This window comes from Talpa occidentalis, unplaced genomic scaffold (assembly GCF_014898055.3).
Source record: "Talpa occidentalis isolate TD23 unplaced genomic scaffold, MPIMG_talOcc4v2.1 talOcc4.10, whole genome shotgun sequence".
Classification (NCBI taxonomy): Eukaryota; Metazoa; Chordata; class Mammalia; order Eulipotyphla; family Talpidae; genus Talpa; species Talpa occidentalis.
The window spans coordinates 46,246,705-46,266,378 of NW_023600993.1; the positions used below are offsets into that span (position 1 = coordinate 46,246,705).

General features: G+C 47.1%; 1 protein-coding gene across 4 annotated transcripts in view; it reads right to left on the reverse strand.

The window, feature by feature from the left end:
- PRICKLE2 (prickle planar cell polarity protein 2) overlaps positions 1–19,674 on the reverse strand; it is a 336,923-nt gene that overhangs the window by 23,748 nt on the left and 293,501 nt on the right. For all 4 annotated transcript variants that reach the window (XM_054695294.1, XM_054695297.1, XM_054695295.1 and 1 more), the window contains one exon: positions 14,097–14,963. In XM_054695294.1, coding sequence (XP_054551269.1) covers positions 14,097–14,963 — 867 coding nt within the window. The remainder of the gene's footprint in view (positions 1–14,096; positions 14,964–19,674) is intronic.

Below are 19,674 nucleotides of genomic sequence, written 5' to 3' on the forward strand. Positions count from 1 at the left end.
CAGAAATCCAGCACATTAAAGAAGCATTTTGGGAGCATCATAGGGAGGATGTGGCATCTCACGCAGTTTCTGCAATGAAGGTACACAATATGAGGGGTTGCCTGGAAATGAATGATATTTACATCTCAAGGATCCCAGGAGGACTCTGGGTTTCAGCTGCTGGATGACAATGAGGGTGGTAGAAGGAGGCAGGAGAGGGCACTTCTGTGAATTCACTAAGTGTGTTTATAATTCTCCTTTTGTAGCAGTCCCAGGGATCAGAGGAAAACTGGAATAATTATGACCCTTGATCTGATATGCTAAATTCAATACAGTTGGATAAAGGCAATTCACCCAGATGCCTCTATTCCCAATTCACACCACCTCTATCCCCCCAGTAAACAGCTTCCAAAGGCAGAAAGCCACCTACAAAGTTACCTACTTTTTAAGATTTATTTATTTATGCACACAATAACTGGGGTACAGGCCAGAGGTCTGGGGGGGAGGGTGAGAGAATTCACCAGAGACAGAGTGGGGAACAGAACAGGCAGACTGACTGAAATACACGGCTGAGGGGAGCAGTAGGCGAGACAGGAGAGGTCTGCTGCGCCATGCGGGTCAGCTCCTGGCCAGCCGGAACTCTTGCTGCAGAGGCTGTAGATAGCTTCACAGTACTGTGCTTAACCCCTTGTACCACCAGGGAGGCCCCAAAGCTACCTACTTTTTAGGTAGTCCTTTTCCTGAGTTAAAAGGGACCCACAGAGGACAATTCTCAGGTGACAGGAAGCCCAGCCCCCCATAGGTCAGGGGCACTCAGGAGTGGTGAGATTAAGTTGTGCAAAGGAGCACTTTATGAGAAACTCAGTCAGGATGGAATTCTCTCCCTATTGGGGGCCCTGAGCTTGAAACAGATCCACAGACAAGGACCTGGCTGGGCTCATTTCTGGAGCTGATAATGATCTCAACGGGAAAACTTCCATTGTTGTATTCTCCCCATTGTCTCCCTAGCTCCAGGCCCAGAGCTGGGCCTGTTTCTCATCCACAAAGAACAAATTAACTCCTATAAACAGTGGCAAAGGGGAATTGTCTGAGAAGTTAATTGATAGTGGGGGAGGGGGCTTCAGAGAAAGAAAGGCTGAGGTCTGGGGGGCTGACAGTTGGATTTCCCACTCGGGGAGGCAGGGCTCCATTAGTGTTAATAGGTGTCACCCAGGCATAATTAGGCCACCAATTCTGGTAGCCTCTTTTAACTCAGACAAGGTGGGAAATCAAGATTCAGGGACAGAGGGCTCATCTTTCTGTCTGCAAGCATTCCAGAAAATCGGAGCAACTGAGCTCCCCAGTCGTGGGTGTCAGTATGGGTCTGAATCACTGACATCTACAGAAGCGCCAAATCTCATATGCACTCACGATTCCAGGCCCCTCCTTTTCTATCCTGATTAGGAAGATTTCTGAGTTCCACTCAATTTTCCTTCTCCCTGGTAAGTGAGCAATGGACTGAGACAGAGTTAAAAGGAAGGTAGCGGGAGGTCGGCACTCTGGGGCACATAATAATAGGAGTAATAATAACTCAAATATTGAGTTTGCCTTGTGCCAGCCATGTAATTAAGTGTGCTTTCTGCATGTTGCCTCACACTTCACAACAGCCCCACGTGGGAGACATTGCCGTTTACTCTGGATGAAGCTGCAGGACTGAAAGCCTGAAGCCACTTGCCTGAGTTACACAGCCTGAGCAGTGGTGGAATTCCATCCAGGTCAGTTTGACCCTAGAATCCTAAACCCCAATGTGCACTCACAGCTGCAGTCAGATCAAAAAGCCAAAAGGGCTCCTCCTGATGCTGAGGGGGCTTCTGAAGTGCCTAGCAGGGAAGGGCCTCTTGCCTGACCTCATGCCCACCTCGGATGTGGTGCTCTTGGGGGGATAATATGTCTTTATTGAACTCCTCTCACTGATGTTCTATGGATGCCACACTCACCTCCATACCAAAGAGATTGCAGGCACCCAGGACCACAACTTTTCTCATGTCATGAGCCTGCCATGACTCTTGACTTCCTGAAGGGGGGATTGCTGGGAACCAAGGGTGGAGTTAAGCAGCAGTGCTGGTATAAAACTGAATACGTGGCCCTGGAGAGGGCTGGGTTTTCCCTGGCTTCAGCATGCACTCGGGGGTCCCAGCTCAGGCAGTGTTACCCAGTTGTGGGTGTCAGGATACTGACAAATACAAATAAATCTCTCTCTGTGTCTGTCTCTCTCTCTGTGCTCCGCAGATTTTCATTTCCCTTGTAAATAAACCTTTCATGAATCTTTCCATGTGTGCCTGCCCTTAGGTCTTGTTCTAAGTTTTTGTAAATGCAATTTTTTTTTAAGAGTGCAGGTGAGCTCTCACAGCCAGGTCATCTCATTTCCCCTTGGGGTTGCCCTGAAACAGTTCTGAATGGGGACCGATGATCTCCATCATCATTAGAAGGGGACTGATGATCTCCCATGGAATATTTGCATCTAGACCAGGCCTTCTCAACTTCTGGCTACAGAGCAGACAACTCTTGGTCAGGAGGGAAGGTGCTGCTCTGCACTGTAGGACGTTTAGTAGCACCCTGGACCTCTGCCTGCTAGAGGCCGGGAGCACCCTGATCCTCAAGTTGTGACAAGCAGAAATATTTCTGGACACTGCCAGTGTGCCTTGGGTGGCAATTTTACCACTTTACCCACCCCTTTGGAGAGCAACTAATCAAGACCACACTACTCATATTACAAGAGTGTTTGAGTGTGTAACTTGGTCAAGAAAATTTCCCCTCTGATTTTTTACTGAGGACCCAGTATCCATAGATAAAGAAAGAAAAAAAAGTTATTTTAGGTGTTCTCTTCTTTCATCTAGCCATGAGCTCAATTTGTTTCCAAAAAAAAGACACAAGTAAAGCTTGAATTGGACTTTTCTCTCTCTTAACACCAGCACCTCTGATTTGAAAGACAGCCACTGCAAAGTCTGCTCGTGCCAGCATGAGAAACCCTGGCAAGATTGGAACTGCTCACCACAAAGCAGGACAGAATCATGGCCAGGGATGCTCCCGGCAGAAGCAGAGCATCAGAATCGGAAGTGCCCTCAGGGGTCCCTGTACTGATAACCTCAGGGAGGCCGACTTGAGCAGAATAACTGGCTCCAAGAAGCAAGGATCCCTTAGATTTCACACAGCTGAGAGTCAAGGATTTGGTCTCAGGAAAGACCCAGAAAATAGAAATGTACAGAAAGGCAGTTTTTACTCCTTTGTGCAAGGAGCAAAATAAGGGTTTTTGTTCATTCCTTGTGCATGGAAAAAGCAAGAGATAAAAGACAAGATGGGAGGGCCTCCCAGGTGGCGCAGCGGTTGAGCGCTGGACTGCGAAGCTGCCTGCAGCCTCTGCAGTGCCGGTTCGATCCCTGGCCGCTGGCGAGAGTCCCACATGGCGAGGCAGACTTCTCCTGTCTCGCCCGCTGCTCCCCTCAGCAGTGTACTTTGTCAGTCTGTCTATTCTGCTCCCCGCTCTGACTCTGGTGAATTCTCTCACCCTCCTGAGCTTCTGACTGTACTCAGTGCTTATATAAAGAAATAAATAAATCTTAATTAAAAAAAAAAAAAGACAAGATGGGAGTTGGATAACCTACAACCGACAAACTGGAACACCAAATGCTTGGGTAGCCCAAAATTAGGAAAGGCTATTTGCTGGAACAGAGAAAAATAATGGGGAGATATGCCCACTTTTGCTAAGTGGATGGGGAATTCAGCATGACATTCTAAAGCTGCTAAAAGGTTTTGTACCAAAGAAAACACTAGGCTTTTTCTCAGTAATTTTGTGTTGGAAGACATAAACTTTATCTTCTAGATGGTGCCCCGCCTGTTTGCTCAGCCTGATTTGTGACAGCTGTCTCCCAAGTCATGGTCTGGTTTTAATTTGGGAAGGGCAGGCTAGAGGAGATGCCTGGCAGAACAGGGCTGGGAACACACAAAAGAACACACACAAGAACACAGAGACAGACACAGACACACAAATACGCGCGCACATACCCCCTCTACCGGAGTCCTCAGGGGTGATATTGATTAAAAAAAAAAAAAATGAGGTAGGCTAGTGAGAATTAGTCCAGGTTAAACAATCAAAAAAAATAACAAACCAGCCAACTCAAATTCTTACAAGACTTTGCTCACATGGCCCTTGATTTCTACATTGACCTGGAACTGGAACAGGTCATGTTTGGAGATTAGAGTGGCAGTGTCCATCTCTCCTGCTGTGTTCAGTGACAACACTCAAACCGAGAAATGCACTGGGGAGTATGAGCCTCTTTCTCATTTAATCCCTATGATGACTTAAGGAATAAACCATCATATGTTTCAGATAATGAGAGCTTAATCCACTAAGATGCTATTTATTTGTCAAGAATTCTTTGATGTCGGGGACATCTTCAGAGCTTTTTAGAAGTATATCCTAATCCATACATATTTCTTGTTTTGTTTTTTTTTTAAGACTCATTCATTTATACAAGAACTGGGGTACAGGTCAGAGGTGCGGGAGGGTGAGAGAATTCACCAGAGACAGAGCAGGGAACAGAACAGGCAGACGGACCAAAGACACTGCTGAGGGGAGCAGCGGGCGGGACAGGAGGAGGTCTACTGTGCCATGTGGGAATCTCCCTGGCGGGCCGGGGATCAAACCTGCACTGCAGAGGTTGCGGACAGCTTCATAGCGCTGCTCTCAACCCACTGCACCACCGGGGAGGCCCAATACATACATACTTCTAAATGGGATACTAGACTCGGGGCTAAGAGGGGACGCAAAGAGGCACTATAGGAGAGCTCAAACCAGAGACATGGTGGTAAACTTGGTTGGTAGGTGAGGTCTTCATTTCTCTACCTCAGTGGTCCTCAAACTTAGAGGGTCTACATGTCTTCTGGGTCATTGTTGGAAATGCTGGTTCCCAGGTCTGAGCCCTAAGAGTTTCTTCAGAGGCCTGGGATGGGGTCCAAGAACTAGCATTGTTGATAAGCAATCCAGATGAATGTAAGTGGTCCCTGGATTGATGGAATAGATGGCTAACTGTTTACGCAGAGAAATACACTCCCCAAAGCTGACTCTGGGTGGCTTATATTGGGAAGGAGGGTTTTAGTCACATTAAGTTTTCAATGCTCTGGAAGATATTTCATGTGTGGGCAGATGAGGGGCCTTTAAGACAGGTGTTGGTCCACCCAGAATCACGGCTAAAGTTCACACACCGCCAGAATACTTCATGAATGAGAGGCTAAAGATATTTTCCCCAAGTGGTCAAGATAAGGTCAAGGATCTGGTTAGCCATTAAGCTGAACTACTTAGAAGGTAGGTTATATTTACAAGGAAAGAAGGGTAAACAAAAAGTACAATTTTGCTGATAGAAGTTAATGGAAATCAAGATTTAAATACAAATCATTCTGGAAACTGCCTAAATGCCCAGCCCCAGAGGTGTGTTACCATTCATTCAACTGAATATTTACATAGTAATTAACAATGATAGCCACAAAAGCCATGAAAATAAGCTAATGGCAGAACAAAGAAATTTGGGATGCAAAATGTTCAGCATTTCTACAACTCAGTTGGGAAATAACATACCGATATATAGGGAAAAAACTTGAAAATTCCCCCACTAGTAACACTAGTCAAGTGGTGAGGGTTAGAATTTTTTCCCACTGCTGGTGTCTTTTTTTCTTAATTTTTCGCTTTCACATTTTCCTAATTGCTCTCTCTTAAAGTACAGATCATAAAACTTGAGTTTCAAAGTTATTTTCACACGAACAAGAGCCATCTCATTTCCCTTTGTGAAATGCCCAAATTCAAAGGTTCCAAGAGACATGGAAACATTCTTTAAAAATCTACTCTATAAAATATCCCCGCTCTCTCACCCCAGACCCATTTTTCCAGTGTTGCCTTTTCAGTAATAAAATGAATAAGATCAGCAATCTTTTCTCTGTTGTCAGCAGCCATGGTTACTTACTCTGGGCATAGATGATTGCTTGTGCCCACGAGGTTATAAACCAGCTTCTTGAGTGGTTATTAAACACCGGGATACTGGAAGAATTTCTCCAGGACCAGACAATGAGAGACCATGACACGAGAGAGGTGCAGAGGCCACTCTGGCCTGGCCTCTACCTGTTGGTCCACTGCTCCCAGTCTCTCCCCTCCCAGCTCAGTGAAGGTCCCCTGCTTCTCCACATACCAGGGAAATGCCCCAGAACAAGAAACAGGGATGAGTGGATTTTCTCATGACCTCACCGTGGTTTCCTCTGGCCCCTGGGTTGCGAGCCTGGTTCAACAACAGGGCACAGCTGCTTTGAGGAGCACAGAGGAAGACCCCCCGTGGGAACAGCCAGGAAGTTTTCCTGAAGGACTTCCTTAGCGCTGAGGGAGGGTTTGGGCTCCAACCCCGCCCCCCTTCTAACACAGGTCACCATCCTGACACCTCCACATTAAACTCACCACAGGAACCCATGCCAAAGACTAGAGTTCTTCAGAAAACCATGGCTAGCATGTACTATGAGCACTTGATGTCATGTTCAAGTGGTGGGTTTCCGCAGAAGGAACCACATGACAGGGGGCAGCCCCAGATGGATGAGAAACCTACTGCTCAGTAGTAGACATATGTGACTTTACCTCCTGACAGCATAATCCCTCTTTGTTTTTGAATATATTCTCTTGATTTTCCTTTGAGAAACCTCCATCTCCACCCTCAATCCCTGTACTTTTGATGGCCTTGACCTCCTTACCCAGTTGCTGGGTTGGCCATGTGACTCACGCCTAGTCAGTCAGAGAAATTATCCCCCCGTTGACCACAAGAGCTAGTTTTAACCATGTTAGGTGATCCACGTCAGGCAAATGAACCATTCTGGGGCTGCCGGGGACACTATTAAGAAAGAGCGTGTCCCTTTCCCCTTCACCTGAGGCTAAGGGCTGTTAGCCTGGAACTGCTCTGAGAATGAAACCAGTGTGGAGGAAACAAGAACTGAGAGATGGAAAGATGCAGGGCCCTGAGGGCATCATTTGGGCACCTGGATCCAGCTGTACCTGCAACCAGCAATCTGTGAACCTCACAGTTACTTAAAAAAAATCTTGTTCATTTATACTAGTCGGAGTGGGATCCAGATACTTGCAAACTTGAGCTGTGTAATTCCAGTGGATAAAGACCATCCCTATGCATATCCCAAATATATCCCAGCTGATCCTGGGGCCAACTGGGAGAACTCAAGGTGAGTTTTCAGTTTTCCAAATCTCTAGTTCCACCCTGGGTTGCTATTTTTTCCAGTTAAAGGAGTGAACACCAAGATCTGGGACATGCAATTTAGGAGCACGTCTGAGGTGTGGCCACTCAAGTAATGGGGCACCAGCTGGTTTGGAGGTTTTACCCAACAATTTAAAGAAATTGGGTTAGAGGATGGATATCCAAGTTATGCGGAGGAATAGGAGAAATGTTCCTTCCCCAAATTAAATATAGAAATGTTTTGCATTACAAGGATTAAAAAACATTTCAGACATTCTTGGTAAAGTGAGCTGTTCCAATTGTTGCTTCAGATCCTGACACTGTTGTTTTCTCATTCTCTTCCAGTTTGCCAGCAAAGCTGAAACACTACCCCCTTAGCCCCTAGCAATCAATATGTCCCGGCGTTACACAACCAAGTCTCCCTTGCCAAGGTGTGTAGGTGATGTGTGTTAAGGCATGGATGCACTACAACAATATAACGCTGGTCAAAGACTGCCAGGGCACTTCCAGACTTCTATTTCTGCAGTGTTTCTGCATACCTGGACCGGAAACACATACACTTTCAACTGATGGTGGCCTGGGTCAAAAAATGACCGTGAGCAAACGTTCATCCATTTCTAAGTTTTCAAAACAATACTCTGTCTCCCTGGGCCCTTCCCCTAGGAGCACTTGGCCAATTTCTTCTCAAAGTCACCATCACCTCCATCCTCTCATTTCAATCTTTGTCCTGTTGATACCTTGGGTGCTGCCACCTTTGCCTCTTGCCTGGGCTGCCAGGTCCCAGACTGCCTGCTAATGGGTGTCCCTTCTTCCAATCAAGTTCCCATGCAGCAGTCAGAAACTTTTTTTCAAAACGCAAATTTGATTATGCATTTTGATTATTTTACTTTCCCTTCCTGCTTGAATTGAAATTTCAAGGTCTTCTTATTGATTTCAGTGGAAAGACCCAAATAACTAAAATATCCTAAATGGCTCTGAACTAACTCTTGATTTCCTTCCCAGCTTTATTGCTCCTTGTGCTCCTTTCAGCTATGGGACCTTCCTTAAGTTCTTTATACTTGCCATATATTCCTACCACAGGATCTTGGCACATGCTGCTCTTACTGCCTATAGTGCTCTTTCCCTTATTCCTTAACCATCACTTTTTCAGGATGGCCTGTATAACCTCCCTTTGGCCATATCCAGTTTTATATGCCCTCCGATTCCCATACTTAGGACAGATGCAGGTTTATACTCTACAATCAGACTCCTTTGTGCTGCAAGCTACACATCCATTTTGGCTTAGCATTTTATCTCCAGTACCTTGCAGAGTCTGTGTCTCTATAACTGTTAATGTTCATTGAGCATTGAGAGGGTATGAGGCACTGTCCTAAATTATTTATGTCAATTCATTTAATTCCCATAATAACCCCACAAGACTCTGTTTTCATTCCATTTCAAAGATGAGGATACCTAGGCACAGATCACATAGGCTAATTAAATCATAAAGTCAGTTTCCGTTAACAGCAGACCAAGCCACCCTCAAGTCACATTTGCTGGCTGGATGAATGAATGAACAGAAACAACCTCTTCCCCTCACTTTTAGCCACATCTGTTTCCTTCCTATAGGTGCCAGCTGTCTCTGACCCAGTCACTGATACAGAGCCTCAACAAATGGCCACAGTCCCAGCCTCATCCTTTTATACCATGGCCCTTTGCAAGGGACCAGTTGACAGTCTCTAGTTGTGCTGTGGTTGACCTCTGAGACCACCATTCTTGAGTCACATGGCCTACAAATGGCCCCACCCTGTGACTTGAACTATAACCCTAACCTGCACTATAGCCACCATCTCTTCTCCATCAGTGCCAAAGGTCCAACCTTTGGACAATCTGTACTTGTCTCCATCATCGCCTCTGACCTGGCACATCACCTCACACTGCCATCTGCTGCTTTCAGGCCTGGTGCTTTCAGGCCTCCCTCTAGCCTTGCCAAAGCCAAATAGACGCACCTACAAACTGGATGCTAAAAGAAAGGGATCCTTGTCCTTTCAGATGGAATCACTGTGCAAATCTCCTGATGTGATCATGACCCTCATGAAGAGGATCTATATCAGACAAGAGCATGGACTTGACAAACAATCACATCAGGTTCAAGTCCTGGCTGTTGGAGGTAACCATGGGGTGGTCACAACTTCTATGAACTTTACTTTTCTGTAAAATGGGTATAATCATCAGAATCACCTCAGAAGGTTGCTATGAGGATTCAGAGATGTTATTTGTCATTAGCATGTCAGGTCATACTTCACACACTTACTTCATTAAGATTATCACCAGTGATTCATGAGTTATTAGCATCACCCTCACTCGCACACAGACTTTGAAGCTACAATGCCCAAGTTTGAGTCCCGCCTGTTCCTTTGCAAGCTGTGTGACACTGGGCTACCTATCTTCCTGTGCCTCACGTACCATCTATAAAACAGGAATACCAACGATACCTGTCTCACAGGTAGTTCATATAAAGTCCTTAGAACTGTACCTAGCACATGACTAACACCCAATGATATTTAATGTCAATGTCATCACTATTTCTAATGCATGATCACCCAGGCTGCCTTAGAGGTGTGCTTAGGCAATCACAGGGTTAAAGAACTTCTCTTCTGCAAGACTCCTATATGGTGGTGGTGTAAATGGTGACTGTGCCGGCCTGACTCACTCAGTGTGAGCACGAGGGGTGGATTGTGTTTTCCAAGGAGAAGGGACAGTACACTCCCAGTTCTAAACAAATCGAGATGTGCCAAAGCCCTGATCTGGGGCTGGCAAGCCACTGGGGCTCTCTGTTTTTCCAGATCTGTTCTAAATGCTGCCCACAAAAAGATCATGCTTCATGCCAGATTAAACACTACAGGCTTATTCAATAACATAAGTTACTGACCACAGAAGAAAAAAAATCCATCATCCTGAAATCTAGCTTTCACTGGAGGACCCAGGTGTTTTGACTAAGCCTTTTGTGGGGGGTACCTGTTACTCATAGATGGTGATTCTAGGATATAAAGATACACAGACAGTTCTGAACACCTCCTTCTCAAAAGACTCCTGAATTTTCTATTAAAATTCAAATGCGACAGTGAGAGCCGACCGCAAAAAGACCGACTTTCCAAGTCTCGTCAACAGCACACGCGTGGTGTGTGCATGTGTGCGTGGGAGGGGAGAGGCTATTTAGGGTTTGCTGCAGTGCTGAACCAAGAAGCTGTACTTAGAATATCAGCCACAATGCTTCTCTGCTGTCGTGTCTGACAATTCCATGGAAACACGAGGGCACGAAATGGATTTCTTTAGTTTCCCGTTTCTCATGCTGGTGAGGGGAAAAAGCCCACAGGCACGTTTTCAAACCTGAAAACTCAAACCTGCGTGGCTGGTGGATGCTGGCAGACATTAGTAGCCAAGGCATTCTTAGGGGCTAAATAACTTGAAGCAGTCTGCTTGGGAGGAGAGGGTAATCATAGTGATTAAAAGTACCGGGAAATCACAATGGAGAACCGTATGTATCGCGGAGTGTATGAAAGAGTTTAAATGTGTTATCATGAAATTCTCACAAAAACCCTACACGGGAAGAACTATTATTCACCAAATTTCATAAATGAGGAAATTGAGCCTTACGGAACTTAGGCAATTTGTTCCAGGCCACACAGCTCCTGCCTTTGCATAGGTATTCAACTGTAAGGCTCTAAAAACCCAGGGCTCACGTGAGAGCATCCAAAGAGACTAACAATGGGATTAAAATTGTGCCCATTCTAACAACTCACTTGAAATTTATTTTATTTATTTATTTAAGATGTATTTATTTATTTATTTATACAAGCACTGTGTACAGTCAGAAGCGTGGGAGGGTGAGAGAATTCACCAGAGCCAGAGCGGGGAGCAGAGCAGGCAGAAGGACCGAAGTACACTGCTGAGGGGAGCAGCGGGCGGCAGGAGAGGTCTGCGCGCCATGTGGGACCCTCGTGGGACCCTCCTCTGGTGGCTGGGGAGCAGCCGGGGATGGAACCAGCGCTGCAGAGGCTGCGGGCAGCTTCTCAACCCTGCGCTCAACCGCTGCGCCACCGGGGAGGCCCTCACTTGAAATTTAAACTAATTAAAAGTAAATGAAATTTGGGCCTCCCCTGGTGGTGCAGCGGTTGAGCACTGGGTTGCGAAGCTGCCCGCAGCCTCTGCAGCACCGGTTTGATCCCCAGCCGCCGGCGAGGGTCCCACATGGCGCAACAGACCTCTCCTGCCGAACCCGCTGTTCTGTTCCCCACTCTGGTGAATTCTCTCACCCTCCCATGCTTCTGACTGTACCCAGGGCTTGCACAAATAAATAAATAAATAAATAAATGAATGAATGAATGAATAAATAAATCTTAAAAAAAAAAGTAAATGAAATTTAAAATTCAGCCCAGTTGCTGTCAAGCTCTTAGAATGTGCCTAATGCAACGGATGTCCCAAAATTTTAATTTAATTTTAATTCAAATTTCAACAGCCATATGTTGTTACTGGCTCCTGTATTATACAGTACTGATCTGAGGGATTTTTCTCAGTTTCATCAGACATGGCTCTGGTGAAAATATCAAACACAGAGGGGTATTAGTTGTTTAGAATAAGGATCCATAGAAAATCATGGGGATAAATCCCCTACCTCTTCCAAAAGATCAGGAGGCTAAGGTGTCTTCTTCCAAGGTGGCCTTTCAACATTTGCCAAGCCCCAGAACTCTCTATTTCCTCATAAGTCACAGTGTGAGGATAATAATTCAGAACAGACAAACCCAGGAACTATTGTTCTCAGACAATCACCAGCATCAGCAGGGAGCTGGTTAAAATGCAGGTCTCTGGCCCCACCACTGAAGCAGGGAGTCCATGTTTTAATCAAGCAGCCCGATGATTCTAATGCAGGTGGTCTAGCTTTGCGAAACTCTGCTTCAGAGGCCGAATTCATATTTGTCTCCTGGCCTTTTAAATAATTATAGCACATAAATCTTTCGAGAATAGCACAAACTGGGCTGGGAGCCAGGCAGTCATCACTCTGCACTAATTGCTCACTTCTATGACATTAGGCAAGGTGCTTAGTCACCGAGGCCTCATTTTCTTCATTTGAAACATGAAGGAAAGACTATTTGTTCTCTCAGACAGAAGAGAATACAGATGTGAAATCATCTGAGGGGAATGAAAGGTAAAAACACACTGTAGAGTATCCTACAACTCAGAAACACGTTTTGCTTGTCTAGCAGCGAGTTTAAATACATTTCTCATTAAAAAAAAATCTACATTTTTAACTGCTTTGGAAAGACTGGAAGGTTTCATAGCATGGGGCGCTGATCAACTTGGCAGCCTGGTGTGATGATCATTGCTTGAATGAGCATTGCTTTAGTCACATTGCTCAGGTTCAAATCCCTGCTTTGCCTCTTGAATGCTGGGGGGTTTTAGGCAAGTCCCTTATCTCCTCTGTGCCTCAATTTCTCCAACCTCAATGTGAGAATTTTAACAGCACTTCTCTCACACAGGGTTTTGAGAACTTGGGATATTTATAAATTGCTTCGAATAATGTGAGGTACATGGGAAGAGCTATATAAACATTAGCTGAATAAATACCCTGTGCGTGGTGACTATAAGCTGGGGCTGAGCAACTGCTGAACCTTTGGACAGTAACCATGTGCACAAGTTTATCCCAGTCTTCATCCAGACACATCTGACAACAGGATGCTTGGTGTGAAGGGTAGGCATGCATCTCCCTCCTCTGGTGCCCCGCCTATAAGCGAAGATACACTTAGCATGTCTGTCTTAGAGCAGAACTGCTCAAGCTACCCATGTTAGAGGACCAGTTTTCAATTTTCAACCCACTGAGAACTGATACAGGAGGACTATACGTAGCCCTCCTGAGCACGGTGATATACAGCACACGCCACACACAACTCACCCGAGGGAGCTACAACACCCTGACTGGTCTGCACCTTGACCAATAAGGTGAGCCCGCTGCACATGCAATGGGTGGTGCGGCCTTGTTATGTAAGCTTCCCTAAATGTAATAATTTCAGTATTTATCTTGCTGCAGACTGTGGGCTGATCCTCAGGTTACACTTTGCGCAGGGCCACCTTAGAAAACACCAACATCAGTCTCATGCATATAAACCAGCGGGACAATGTGACGGGAGAGAGCAAGGCACATGACTGTCTTTCTCCCCACTTCTGTCCTTCCAACCTGCCTGTCTTCTATTGCTCTATCCACATTCCTTATGTCTTTATTTACACATTCAAAGCAGCTGCCTTTTGAGAGGCTGAGATTCAGAGCAGCCTCAGATGGATACTTTGGTGGCCTGAGTGGCACCTGCTTTTGTGAGAACTACCAGCAGCTCCCAGCTGCCCCTTCTGAATGGTGCCTTTGGCCAACAGGAATTGCCTCGCTCCATGCCCACATCTATACCTTGACCCACATCACTGCCCAGCAGCCTAAGCCAGTGCCTGTCCAAAATGGTGGTGTAAAATATCAGCCCTTCGTGGGAAGGGGGAACTCAATTACTCAGTCAGACTCATTCTCTAGAGACACTTTGGAATCAGGCTGACACTAGACTCTAGGGGAGACATAGTTCTTCTCTTGGCTCATCCCCCGGCCTCTCTTTCCTTTTGCTCCCTTTCCTGGGAGCGTGTCCCCAGCACACCACAGACATTCCAATCCCTGTCCTGGGCTCTGCTTAGAGGGAATCCAATCAGAGACACGAGCCATCCAAAACACAGGCTCGCTTTGCTCAGCAGCCTGTTGCAAGAGGGCACACAGCAGGAATAACATGAAGATCGTAAAGACCAGAACTGGATCGACCAGAGGCGACCCTTTTTTTCCAGGGGTTTAGAACCTACCTGTTGTGTTTGAGAGGGCCAGCGACTCCATGGAGCCCCGAGGGGTCTGCTCTGTGGGCGTCATATCCTCAGTGTATTTCAGGGAACTGATTGGGTGACGGGTCCGACACTGCTGCGTGGACAGGCCCCCTTCCTCCTCCTCCTCATATTTGGGGACTTGGATGCTGCTGCGGGGTTCACTAAAGCTCTGACTGGACATGTCACTGTAGCTCTCCTGGGATCGCAGCCTTCCTGGGTAATAGTCTTCCCGGCATTCCTTGATGAAGCTGCCGCCATGCCCCTTCATGGCCAGTGAGGAGCTCCTTTTGGGGTTGCTGAAGTGCTTGGCCCACATGTCGGGCTGGGCCCCAGCCCCTTGGCCTCCGGGGCTGTAGGAAGTTCTGATGTTACACTGGCTGAGGAGCTGCAAAGGGCTCTGGGACTGGTTCTGCTCCATCTTGTTCCCATAATGGTAGGGTTCCTCCCGGCTCCTCCAGATGGGGTCCCGGTTGAGGCTGGGTGTCTGGCTGGACAGACTGAGCAGGTCCATTTGCATCGACAGGGGGTCCACGTCAGCCGACAGTCGGTTGGAGCTCAGCTGCAGCTGGCTGTGCTGGTTCAGCATGGGTTCCTCCGTCTTGCCCTTGTTCTTGCCAATTTTGGCACTGCGCCGGGACTCCTTGGCCCTGGCATTCTGGAAGGCTGAGTCGGATGAGTCAGAGCCATTGGGGTCCTCCCCGGCACTGCAGGCCCGTGAGCAGAATATCTGGCCCTGCTTCGGGAGGAATGGGCGCCCAAGGAGGGATTTTTTGCAGTGAGCACAGCAGAAACAAGCCTCAGTGGCATGCCAGTGTTGGCCATCATAAGTCATCTGACCTTGGTCAATCCCTGGGGAGAGAAGAGACAAGGAAGGCTGACGGAGTTGTTGGGAGCCCTGCAGTATGACAGGAAACATACAGCATCCTGATTTGGCTCAGGGTTCCAGATATAATGGGCTAAAATGTCAATAAACCAATAATCCCACCCCTACCTAGATGATAGTCATGATTTATTAATAAAGCCTCCTTGTACCAATCAGCTCCTTCTTAACTCATGTGTTCTGAGTACAGATAAACTACCTCAAAATAGCCTGTCCAGCGGCCTCCCTGGTAGCGCAAGGGGTTGAGACGCAACCTATGAAGCTGACCGCAGCCTCTGCAGCATGAGTTCAATCCCCGGCCAGGGAGCTACCCACATGGCACAGCAGACCTCTCCTGGCTCACCCGCTGCTCCCCTCAGCAGTGTATTTTGGCCAATCTGCCTGTTCTGTTCCCTGCTTTGTCTCTGCTGGATCCTCTCACCACCCGCACCTCTGGCCTGTCCCCATGTTCTTGTATGCATAAATAAATGAATCTTTAAAAAAAATTAGCCTGTCCATTAAGCCTTCTGCCTGGGATATATTTCCCCAGACAAACAACAACAATACTAACAAATGATAAAGCACTGTTTCAAATGCTTTGCATATATCAGCTCACTTAACCCCTCAAGTATATGAGTAGGCTTCTAATATTATTTCTACTTTTTTCAGAGTAAACAGAGGCACAGAAGGTCAAATAATCTGTCTGACAAAATACAACCAAAAATCACAGATGAGCCATCTAGCACACCCCTCACTCTGACACCGATACTGTCTCCTTCATTCTTCTCCTCCAGTGCCACTCCTGGGGGTGTCTGCTGCCTACTCTGACAGCGGGCCTGCCTCCTGTCATTCCTCACCTTACCTGCTGCACCACCACATAGATGCATATCCTTATTAGTTCTCTCCCCTACCATGGCCTGGTGCATCAGAGGGCTTGTCATATGTTGAATGGATGAATTTAATTCCATCACCAAGGTAAACCAGTCCAAGGGGTAACCATGGAATAGCTCAGTGGAGAAGACAAAAGTGGATTTCAATTCTTGTTAGGGAAACACCTACTGGTGCCGGGACCCAGCACTAGCCAGCCAAGAGCCTTATCTCCCAGTCCAGGGGCCAGGACATGGTGGGCACATGGCTGGGGGAGAGCAATCTGGGCGGGCTGCTAACACAGTGACACAGGGAGGCTGTCTTCTGACGGTAGTTGATAAACTGGCAGAATGGCAGCTAGGAGCTGCTGGGCCTCCCCCCATGAGGAGAGTCTGCGGAGAAGACAGAGCTGGCAAATACTGTGGGATGGAAGGGACCTTTGCAAGTCTCCTGATCTTGCATGATTAAAGTCTTTCCAGAAAGGTTGTACTAATGTGAACCTTCACATTTAGCAGCTGAGAGTTCTGAGCCTGGACATTCCAGAAATACCTTCCAGAGACTTGCCTAGAGAGGCAATAAGCCAGAAATTGGATAGGAATCTTTACTCAGAAAAAGAGAAGGGCAAGAAGAAAAGGTGAATGTGGAGCAGCCTCTCGTAGCTCTTCTGGGGCTCACCACTACCTACCTTTATGTCCAGGCACCCAGGGAGAGTGGGAGAGAGGCCCAAGGTAAACTCTCCTCCCCAAACTAAGCCATCTCTGTTTATCTGGGAATCTGACTCTAGGGACTTACAAGGTATTTAGGGGATAGGAGCAGCCACAGGGCCATGGAGCCAGAGGGATTTTGTGAATGAACTCCCTTTCAGCATTCCAGAAGGAGTGAGTACTGACCAGGGTGGGCTTAAGACTGCGGACCTACACTTCCTCCTCAGCCTCCTGGGAGGAAGCAGGACAGGCAGCTCAAGGAAGCCAAAGTCTATAGCAGTTAAGACTGAGGCTTCAGTCTTAACGTATGTTCATCTTCCCGCCCCATCTCATTCCAGCTCACTGCAAAGCGGCTGAGAACTCATCGGCCTCTGTTCACATTTCAGCTCTGATGCTGTCTGGATGTGAGACACTAGGCAAATGTCCTCACCTCTCTGTGCCTCAGTCTCCTTTGCAGTATAAAGGGATAAAAACAGTAATCAATTCATCGGGATGCTGCAGGGAATAATTGAGTTGGTATCCAGCCACTGTTCAGACCTCTGCCTGCTCCTTGTATTTTGATTAGTTCTTAATGCCTGTCTCCTCCTTTGCTCAGAGGGCCACTGCCTGACAGGAGGCTGGCTCTGTGTTCCCTCCCTGTTCGCCTCTCCTCTCCCTCCCCCTCTTCTCCAGCCAGCTGCCCTGGGTCTTGGCAGTGAGCTCCTACTCGGCACAGCATCCTGAGTGCTGCAGCGTTACCCAAGCTCTTAGACACACACAGGCAGCCCTGTCCTCCACAGCCTCTCTTCCCTGCTTCTGCAAGGAGACATGCTCAAATGCCTCCACAGGGCCCTGGTTCTGGGGCTGGGGGCCTCACGGAAGGCTGGGTTGGGGTGGGAGAGCCGAGGGGGAGGCTCATTACAGAGCATCCCAGCAGGCAGTGGAACGAGGTCTCTGATAAACATCACCAATGTCAGATGGTCCTCTGAACTGCTCCTGAACTCTAAACATCTGGAAAAGGGCTCTGCTGCGCCACATCTAAGCGTTCCTTTTTTATTCCCTCTCTAAGCCCCCTGAGCATTTCTCTGAGGGTGTATGTGTCTACTACTGCTTCAGCCTCGGTCTGTTTATAGGACTGTTTACTCTGCTGCACGCAGGCAAAAGGACCGTTGCCCTAGCAACAGCTGCCTGATGCAGGGTCCGCTCTGAGTGGCTATATAAATATGGAATATTTGTATAATATGGTCAGAGTAAAGTACCCAGAGATTGTGGTGTGCATGATATACAGAGCACACCCTTTCGCTGTGGCAGGAAAATGACATTCTACAGAAAAGTCGATTTAGGGAAAAAATCGGGTACTGCATTTTAACTACAGCAGTGATAATACTGCAGGCCACAGAGGCCCTTTTCTGGTAAAACACTGATGCCTTTTTAAAGATTTAAGAGGGACAGAGAAGGAAATGCCAATCAAAGCTTCAAATAGCCAGAAGAAGGGAAGAAAACAGAGGGGCCTTCTGAGGAGCATAGGCTGGGGTAACAGACACATTCCTGTCTTCTAGGCCACTGAGCAAAATTCCAAGTGATAGTTTCTGGAGAGGCTTCTGAGCCTCAATGGGGAGGGACAGAAGAAACAGAAATCCTAACTGGAAGGGGGTACCATCACTGTAGGTAGGTTTTCTGGACACTTACATTCAAGCAAACATCAACCTGCAGCCCCAGAATCCACAGTGAGGGATCCAGAAGTTGTACCCTTTTCTCCTGAAACTGCCACGTCGCCTCATCCTTCCTCACAGCCATCTGTCAAAACCAAGTTCCCCATTTCCTAGCTCTTAGTAGAAAAGGAAGTTTGTCTGTTTGCCTGTTTTGATCTCGTGAGAAGTAAAAGCTGTAGGGTACTTGGTCGAGTCATCAGGCTTTGTGGGGGTGAGGAATTTAGGTGTTAGGGGAGAGGAGATCTGGACACCCCCCAGGTATCCATGAGGAAGACTTTGGATAGTCCTGCAGCGACTCCCACTGGGAAAGGCCTCCTGGAACAGGACTGAGTCTGGGAAGGGATTGCCCAATGACTAAGGACCACAGAGCCCACAGTAGGTGCCTTGTTCACAGAGCTAGATTTTCAGTCGGCACACAATGCTCTCAAACTACTAACTACTTGGTTATTTGAATACATCACTTCTGATGAACCAGGGAGACAAAAACCACTTATTTTAGTTTCCGATAAAATCAGAGCAAAATGGGTTCCCAGACTGATTATCTCCACATCTCCCCACAATAGGTAAGAAGTTGGCAGCTTCTGAGCAGATTTCTTGGAATTGCATAAGCCACAGGAAGACCAGGCGGCTGGTCTCATAGACATTCATCCACTGCCAACTTCTTTTTCTTTTTTAAAGGGCGGCTCATTCTCAAGGTGCCAGATCAGGCAAGCTGAATGAAGAAGACACAGATGCAGTGTGATTTGGAATAATGTTGAAGGGTTGAACAAATTGGTTATTTGCAAAGGAAAATGATTTTCACCATCTCAGAGCAGCCACTTATTTTGGGGAGCTTGTCATGTATAGCTATTTCAATTTCTTTTGCTTTGGTTTTGGCTGGATCAGTTGTTACTGATATATATATTTTTAAGACATGTGATCAGAAACTATTTTCCTTGGTTATTGCTTCCTACCAAAAACACTGCTTTGGTTCTTCCTTCTGGAGGCCCTTGCGTCTCTCCAAGGACACCGTGGAAGACATCTGTTTACATTTTCTCCTCATATTTTCCTTTTGAGTACTTTCCCTCCTCCCCTGTGGAAAGTAACTCTATATTGCTTAGCTCCACCTTGCGGGGGTGTGGAGTGGGGCGGGGGGGGGTGGGCTACAACTCAAGCAGACCAATAGAACTACTCTATTTTCTTATTTCCAAGGTGGAACATGTGACTAAACCAGAGCCTATACAGTTCCTATCTGGAGGAGCTGACTTGGATCCTGGAAAAGACTGATACCATTCCTTTGAGAAGGTGGGTGCTAAAACTGTATTAACCATCAGGCACTAGGGTCATTTTGGCTGCCATGTGCAGAGAGCTTACTTCCAAGTGATGCCAACAGAGGGTAAGCTGAGATGAGGCACAGAGAAGAAATCAGAGTTTGTTTGAGCCCTTGATCTATCCCTACC